This window comes from Gekko japonicus, unplaced genomic scaffold (genome assembly GCF_001447785.1).
Source record: "Gekko japonicus isolate JY-2015 unplaced genomic scaffold, Gekko_japonicus_V1.1 scaffold4186, whole genome shotgun sequence".
Taxonomy (NCBI): domain Eukaryota; kingdom Metazoa; phylum Chordata; class Lepidosauria; order Squamata; family Gekkonidae; genus Gekko; species Gekko japonicus.
Genome location: NW_015159836.1, coordinates 65,024 through 73,968, shown reverse-complemented (window position 1 = coordinate 73,968; position 8,945 = coordinate 65,024). Strand labels below are relative to the sequence as shown.

Here is an 8,945-nt window from a genome sequence, read left to right as displayed (position 1 = left end):
TCTAATGAATGAATGAATAAATAAATAAAGCTGCAAACCTACTTTTGCTTTATCGACGTTCACCACAGAAATCTCATGCTCAGAGTTCTGAGTCTAGGACCCAGGTTGAAACATGAAATGGCTGAGCGATTGAGAGAGTCTGGCGAAGCGAGCTATGATGCAGCAGCAGCAGCAGAACTGGAAGCAGGAGATGGCCAGTTCCACTGTGGGCCTGATGGAAGGCCTCCGGGGGCCTGATCCAGGCCCCGGGCCGCATATTTGACACCCCTGCCCTAGCATCTAACGAACGCTAACAGTCACATTGCTAGAGAAATAAGTGATGGCGAGCCTTCTCCTTCTCCTCGGTCAGCAACAAAGACCGAAAGGTCAACAATAAAGATTGTGAATACATGCATATGAGATCAAGGCAATTTCTACAAAGAAGACTCTAACTGACCAATAGAAAGGTTACAGGTCAAAACACCTCCAACAAAGTACAGGTGACATAAAGTCATGTCCTGTTTCCTAACAACTAACAGTATCAGTTAACTCCATAATGACTGAAATGTAAGCGAGTCCTAACTCCAACAGGGAGGAAATGGGTGGTTTACATTCATTGTTTATATTCTTTTGTAAAATGAAAACAAATAATCAGTTTCTTTTTTATATAATCTATTTAATACTTTTTTAGACAAACACACACTGGGATATACAGATACTTAAGTACGTTTTTATTTTATATTTATTTTTTATTTATGCTTTCGGCTTGTATCCCGCTCGAACCCCCCAAGGGGTCTCTGAGCGGCTTACAGTTACTCTGTTATCCCTATCTATGGCCACATATAGTCAGGGGTGGGGACTGCCCTACCAGCACCCAATGGAGGAACTTGCTATTCTTGTACATTGTAGCATTCCAATCTGGATTAATAACTCAATTCATTTCCATTATCCTTTCCCCATCCAGTAAATTAAAGCACATATTACAAGGTTTTATACATTACTTTAACAACAAATTTTATAGTAGATCTAAATTACAATTCCTTTAGTATCAATAATGTTACTATCAAACCGGCTTCACCTTAATAAAGCCATTCTAACTGCTTAAGTAATTTAAGTAATTTCTCATTCCCTGTTTAAGCTGCTTTAAAGATAACAATTTATATTTATTTATATCCACCCTTAAAATTTTTTGTCAGCTTTTTACTTTTCTAAAAGACTCTCTTTACTTTGGGGGGGGGATGTAGCTCAGTGGCAGAGCATCTGCTGGTGTGCACAAGTTCCCAGGTTTAATCTCCGGCATCTCCAATTAAAAGGATCAGGTAATAGATGATGTAAAGTCCTCTGACTGGGTCCCTGGAGACCTGCTGCCAGTCTCAGTAGACAAGACTGAACTTGATGGACCCGGGGTCTGATTCAGTAGAAGGCAACTTCCGGTGTTCACTTCACGTGTACCAGAGTCCTGTAAGCAGGCCGATATTAGCCCAGAGTGAGGACTGGGGCTGGGCAGGGTGGAGGTCGGGTGGAAGATGAGGCTGAGAGACAGGCGCTTGCTTAAGACTGTGTGATGAATTCGGGAATGTGGTGAGATTTGAACCCAAGGCTTCCCGCTCATAGCCGATGCCCTCCCTCGCTGGACCGCACCAGCCCGACACAGTTTGCTGTCACCGTTTATTGAGACCAGCCCTGGTTTTTCTCTCTCCACGGGCGCAGCTGACTCGGAAGAACTACATTGTGAAGAACCTGAAGCGCTTCCGGAAGCAGCTGGAGCGGGACTCCGGGAAGCTGGAGGCCATGAAATGCGACTTCTTCCCCAAGACGTTTGAGATGCCCTCGGAATACCACCTGTTTGTGGAAGAATTCCGCAAGAACCCCGGCATCACCTGGATTATGAAACCGGTAGGGGGGCCGAGGGTATGCAGACTTGGGGGAGGGTATGCAGACTGCCCTCTGCAAGGGCGGGGCGGGGGGCGGGGAACCAGCCTGCCCTTGGGAGTGGGAATAATAATGTGGCCAAGGACTGAAGATAAGAACGTAGGAACATAAGAGGAGCCAATGTGGGATCAGGCCAATGGCCCATCCAGTCCAACACTCTGTGTCACACAGTGGCCAAAAAGACCAGGTGCCATCAGGAGGTCCAGCAGTGGGGCCAGGACACCAGAAGACCCCCCACTGTTTTCCCCCCCCCCCGAACTCCAGAAGCCGTCCCACTCTTGCCCCCCCCAAACACCAAGAATGCAGAGCATCAGTGCCCCAGACAGAGTGTTCCATCAAGACCTTATGGCTAATAACCACTCATGAATCTCTACTCTTAAGAACACAAGAGAAGCCATATTGGATCAGGCCAATGGCCCATCCAGTCCAGCTCTCTGTGTCACACAGTGGCCAAACCTAGGTGCCATCAGGAGGTCCACAAGCAGGGCCAGAACTCAAGAAACCCTCCCACTGTTGCCCCCCCCCAGCACCGAGAATGCAGAGCATCCCTTGCCCCAGACTGAGAGTTCCTATCTGTACCTTGGGGCTCATAGCCACTGATGGACCTCTGCTCCAGATGTTTCTCCAATTCCCTCTTAAAAGAACATAAGAGAAGCCAGTGTTGGATCAGGCCAGTGGCCCATCCAGTCCAACACTCTGTCACACAGTGGCCAAAAACATCAGGTGCCCTCAGGAGGTCCACCAGTGGGGCCAGGACACTAGAAGCCCTCCCACTGTTGCCTCCCCTTGAAAGCACCAAGAATGCAGAGCATCAGGCTGGAAAAAGACATGTTTTGGATATAGAAGGTCTCAGGTTTAGTCTCCAGGGTCTGTGGTTTGACTGAGCTCAGGTAATGGAGCTGGATAAAAACTTTCTTACTGTATCTGCTTGTTCATTTCATATATACCCAGCCTTTCTCCCCAAGGAAGACCCAAAGCAGCTTACCTCGTTCTCCTCTCCTCAATTTTATCCTCACAACAACCCTGCGAGGTAGCCGAGGCTGAGAGGGTGTGAGTGGCCCAAGGTCACCCAGCAAGCTTCCACAACTCAGTGGTGACTCGAACCTGGGTCTCCCAGGTCCTAGCCCAATGCCCTAACCACTGTGCCCCACCTTTCCTCGTTGCTCAAGGCCTTTTGCAAACGGTAATGAAAACATTACAGATTAAAACCAAATGTGTGTGTGTGTTTGCTGAGAGCCAGTTTGGTGTAGTGGTTAGGAGTGCGGACTCTAATCTGGGAGAGCCGGGTGTGATTCCCCACTCCCCCACTCCTCCACTTGCAGCGCTGGATGACCTTGGGCAAGGCATGGTTCTGTCAGAGCTGTTCTCTCAAGGGCAGTCCTGGAAAGAGCTCTCTCAGCCCCACTTACTTCACAGGGTATCTGTTGGGTGATAGTGGGGAGGGGAAGAAAAGAAGAAGAAGAGGAAGAGGAAGAAGAGATTGGATTGATTCCCGCGCCCGTCACTACCCAGAGGAGTCTCAGAGCGGCTTACAAACTCCTTTCCCCTCCCCTCCCCACAACAGACACCCTGTGAGGTAGGCGGGGCTGAGAGAGCGCTTGACAGAAACTGCTCTTTTTCAAGAACAGCTCTTATCAGAACTACGGCTTGCCCAAGGTCATCCAGCCAGGTGCAAGTGGAGGAATAGGGAATCAAACCCAGTTCTCCCAGATTAGAGTCCGCACACTTAACCACTACACCAAACTGGCTCTCAAAGTGAGGGGAAAGTGCCACCCAAAACCACATTCAGATACCCTGGGGCAATGTCATACTGATTGCGGCGTCACCCCTGAACGGCCATAAATCTATGCAGAAGGTACCATAAAACCCGAGGGTCAAGGGAAGCGAGAGCAGCATGCAATGCAGAGGGGGATGTGTGTTCCAAGATGGGTTTGGTAAAACAACGGAGGGAAAAGCCAATGCAGAATCGCCCACACACTAAATAATCCACTTTCAATTCACTTTCAGTGCACTTTCCAACTGGATTTGACTGTGTGAACTGGCAAAATCCAGTTGGAAAGTGCATTGAAAGGGGCTTGAAAGTGGATTATTTAGTGTGTGTGACCACAGCCTAAAAGAGACTTTCTAAAGCCCAATAAAACAGACGCCCAGTGGCGTCTTAAAGACTAACAACATTTATTCCAGAATACTGTAAATCAGAGGTCACTTCCTCTGATCTAATCTTAAACTGGAATACATTTTGAACAAAGTTTGAGTCCAGTGACACTTTTAAGATCAACAAGGTTTAATTCGTGTGCCACGAAAGCTGATTCCCAGAATTAACCCTTGCTGGTCTTTTTAAAGGTGCCACTGGACTCAAACTTTGTTCCGCTGCTTCAGGCCCACACGCCCACCCACCTGGGATACGTATTGCTAGTCTTTAGGATGCCACTGGTCTCCGGTTTTGTTCTGCCGCCACGCACTGGCACGGGCTACCCCAAGACACGACCGGACTTTTGCTTTTGGTCCCTATTCAAACCAAGTCTGCATCTTCTCAGCAGCTTGACCTTACTGAAGTTAAGGGCCCCGAGAAGGTGAAGCGTCACCACCTGGGTGCGTAATGTAAGCAATCTTGGGATGCATTCACAGAAGCACTGTGTCGAGATCAGGGGAGGTGGTAGTTTGTTGGGATTCTGAGATTCAAGATCGATGGTCATTTTGCAAACACAAGAGTCACATTAGTAAAAGAAATATATCTTTACTACAAAACAAAATAAAGCATGGGTAAGGTACTTTGGATAAAATAAATAAAATGAAAGCTAAGAGCTACATCTTTCTTTCTTTCTATCTTCTAGAGGGGGCTTCCTGTCCGCTTCACACAAAGAGCCATAAACCTTGTGAATATAATAATGCTAGATTTCCACAAGCAAGTTGTTAGTTGACCAATACAAAGGTTACAGGTCACCTCATTAGACTAAACAACTCCCACAAACCTTCCCCCGTAGAATACATTATGTAACGTAACATCCTGTTTCCTAATAAACAACACTTAACGCTGTAATTACTGAAGTGTAAGCAACTTGAAACTCCAACATAGTTCCGCTCTATTCTGTGATGGTCAGTCCTGTGTCCAGTTTTGGGCACCGCATTTTAGGAAGGATGTTGACAAGCCCGAGCGTGTCCAGAAGAGGGCAACCAGGATGGTGAGAGGGTTGGAATCCAAGTCTTATGAAGAAAGGCTGAAAGAGTTGGGTCTGTTTAGCCTGGGAAAGAGAAGGCTTAGAGGGGACAGGATTGCAGTATCTGAAGGGCTGTCATGTAGAAGATGGAGCAGATCTGTTCTCTCTTGCTCCGGATTGCAAGACTAGATCTAATGGGCGGAAATTACAAGGGAGTCAGTACCGGCTAAATATCAGGAGAAACTTCCTAACTGTCAGAGTGGTTGAGCAGTGGAACACAGTCTGCCTTGGGAGGTGGGGGATGCTCCTTCGCTGGACGTTTTCAAGCGGAGGCTGGACGACCCTCTTTCGGGTATGTTGTAGGGCTATCTTTCGGCTGTGCTCCTGCAGAGTGCAGGGGGCTGGACTAGATGACCTGCATGGTCCATTCCAACTCTAACATTCTATGATTCTAAGCAGGAGTAGATCAAAACAAATGCAGCATCTGGCTGGCCATTGGCTCCTTTCGCCCTCGACCAAGACGGAAGAGAAGCGAGATTTCCCCGTACGTTATCCTTGATTCCACTGGTTCACCTCCCCGCGTTATCAGGAAACCATCTGCCGTTTTGGAGGTTGGCAAGACGCTGAGCAGAGCCGAGGAAGCGCTGTGCCCTCTCCGGATGGCGGGCGAACTCCTTGACTCCTGCGCCGCCCTGCGTAATTGCCTCCAACACCCATCTGCCAGTGCGCACAGCGGGGACAGGTCATCGGCCGGGCAGATGAAGGCAGGCACCAGCCGCTCCGCCCGACTCCACCACAGATGGAGCAAATAAGGGATGGGGGTTCCTGAGCCGGGGAGAGGGAGGCAATTATGCAAACTAGCTGGTGAATTACTGCCAGGAGGATAACAGCCAGCGATTATCTAAGTCTACAAATGATAATTTGCGTTAATTGCCAGCAAGAAACCTTGCATTAAGCCGATTTGGGCCCACGTTCTCAATTAGCATGTGGGGGAAACCAGGAAATGCTAAACGGGACTAATACATCCGTATATCCGTGTATATATAATTTCAGTTGTAGGAGCCACTGTTGTGTTGACAGGTGGAAGGATGCAGGTCACAGGAGATGTGGTGGGAACGGGACTTCCACGGCACGCCGTTGAATACGTCTGAACATATAGCCCATCCCTTCGCCAGGACTTTAAGACAATCGGTGGTCATGAATTAAAAAGTAATTTTAAATACCTTCGCGGCAGAGCACGCTCAGAAAGGCTCTGCGATAGCGACTGAAAGCGACAGGACCGTTGATGTTGCCTTGCTGCAGGCAGGATTAGGCCACGAACGGCACAGAGCTATAAATCGCACATCGCCAGTTTGGCAAGCCAAAGTCCCACGTCTTATGCCCGCAATAAATTAGAATATATCGTTGTTGCTTTGTTGACGTTAGAGGATGAGATAGAGAAGAGAATCTGTAATAAGAACGTAAGAGAAGCCACGTTGGATGAGGCCAGTGGCCCATCCAGTCCAACACTCTGTGTCACACAGTGGCCAAAAAGACCAGGTGCCATCAGGAGGTCCAGCAGTGGGACCAGAACTCCAGAAGCCCTCCCACTGTGGCCCCTCCCAGCACCAGGAAAACAAAGCATCACCCAGACAGAGTGTTCCATCTAGATCTTGTTGCTAAAAGCCACTGATGGACCTCTGCTCCATATGAGAACATCAGAAGAGCCCTGCTCGATCAGGCCACTGGCCCATCCAGTCCAACACCCGGTGTCACACAGTGCCCCAAACCCAGCTGCCATCAGGAGATCCACCAGCGAGGTCAGAACTCCAGAAGCCCTCCCACTCTTGCCCCCCAAGCACCAAGAATACAGAGCATCACTGCCCCAGACAGTGTTCCCTCTACGTGTGGCTAATAGCCACTGATGGACCTCTGCTCCAGATGTTTCTCCAATTGTCTCTTGAAGTTGCCTGTGCTTGTTGCGACCGCCAATTCCTGCAGCACTTAATTCCAGGTGTTCTTGACTCTTTGTCTGCTTAGTCTAATGCACTGAGGGGGGCTCCCACTGCTTCAGTTTGGAAGCAAAGGCAGAGACACATGCTCCCATGGAAGCAGCCAGAGCTGTTCGTTGAGCAGGAAAGAAAGAGAGCTACATCTCAGGAAAGGAGAGCGAGAGACTCTGAGATCCTGTGTGGTGTTGTAGTTAAAGTGTTGAGCTCTGAGAGGGAAGCAGTTTGAAATGTTTTAAATACGATACATAAATGCCCACTTCTTGATTTCCACTGGGAGGCATAAGTTAGATTTAAGGCGAATAGTATTCTTTCTGGCTTTTGTTTTGTCCTTGGCTTTTTGTAATTACGCTCTGCTAAGTAAAGTTCACGGGTGATTTGGGCCCAGTCACACACACACTTAGCCTCACCTGCCACACATGGGTTGTTGTGAGAACAGAATGGAGAAGAGAGAGGAGATTGGATTTATACCCCGCCCTTCACTACCCGCAGGAGAGCGGCTTACAATCTCCTTTCCCTTCCCCTCCCCACAACAGACACCCTGTGAGGTAGGTGGGGGCGCTGGCTCTTCGGCTTTGAAACGGAGATGAGCACCGCAACCCTAGAGTCGTATTCGACTGGCTTTCGAGCAAGGGAACCTTTACCTTTTAAGTAAAGTTCAGGGGTGATTTGGGGACAGTCACACACACTTAGCCGCACCTGCCACACATGGGTTGTTGTGAGAACAAAATGGAGAAGAGAGAGAAGAAGGAGATTGGATTTATCCCCCGCCCTTCACTACCCGAAGGAGTCTCAGAGCAGCTTACAATCCCCTTCCCCTCCCCACAACAGACACGCTGTGAGGTAGGTAGGGCTCAGAGAGCTTTCTCGAGGACTGCCCTTGAGAGAACAGCTCTGAGAGAACTTGTCACTGACCCAAGGTCACATCAGCAGTTGCACGTGGAGGAGGGGGGAATCAAACCCAGTTCTCCCAGATTAGAGTCCACTCAGTGGCAGAGAAGAAAAAGAAGAGATTGGATTCATACTCCGCCCATCACTACCTGAAGGAGTCTCAGTCAGAGCGGCTCTCCCAGATTAGAGTCCGCGCTCCTAACCACTACGCCAACCAGGAAGGGAGAGCAGGACAAAAACCATCCTGAGTTCTTTGGCAGGAGGGTGGGATAAGAATGCGATTGTACGAAGTGGGTTACATGCAGGTCACCATATTTCAAATAACTCCAGCAGCCTACGAGTGAACTAACAGCGGCACAGGAAGGGTTTTTAAAAGTACAGTCTGTTCCTTGGTGGTTCGTTTTTTTCCATTGTGGTCAACCAAAGGCCAAAAAGAGCCCACGGAAGAGAGCCAGTGGCCCACCGCTCTCCCAGCAGATGGAAGGAGCCGCGTACGTCTCACTAGCCTCTTCTCTGATGGTCAGAAAAGTCTGTGGCTCACGGGTTTCTTCTGGGGGTGGTAGAAACTGGCATCAGGTTGCAGCCGACTTACAGCAACTCTGTAGGGTTTTCCGGGCAAGAGACGAACGGAGGTGGTTTGCCATTACTCGCCTCTGTATAGCGGCCGTGGACTTCCTTGGTGGTCTCCCATCCAAGTAGAAGAAGAAGACGAAGAAGAGATTGGATCTATACCCCGCTCTTCGCTACCTAAAGGTGTCTCAGAGCGGCTTACAAACTCCTCTCCCTTCCCCTCCCCAGAACAGACACCCTGTGAGGTAGGTGGGACTGAGAGAGCTCTTGACAGAAACGGCTCTTTTTCAAGAACAGCTCTTATCAGAACCAGGGCTATTTTGGGGCAGGAAGGCACAGGAACGGACTTCTGGCTGGCTCCTGAGTTGGCCACGCCCAGCAGGAACTCATTAGCATAACAGGCCACACCCAACAGCAGAAACTCATT

The 8,945-nt window shown here is 49.1% G+C and overlaps 1 protein-coding gene across 1 annotated transcript in view; it reads left to right on the top strand.

Moving 5' to 3' along the window:
• Positions 1 to 8,945, top strand: part of LOC107107571 (probable tubulin polyglutamylase TTLL9) — a gene marked incomplete at its 5' end in the record, with an annotated part of 37,792 nt that overhangs the window by 16,212 nt on the left and 12,635 nt on the right. The window contains one exon of the mRNA XM_015407882.1: positions 1,690 to 1,875. Within this exon, the coding sequence (XP_015263368.1) occupies positions 1,690 to 1,875 (186 nt within the window). The remainder of the gene's footprint in view (positions 1 to 1,689; positions 1,876 to 8,945) is intronic.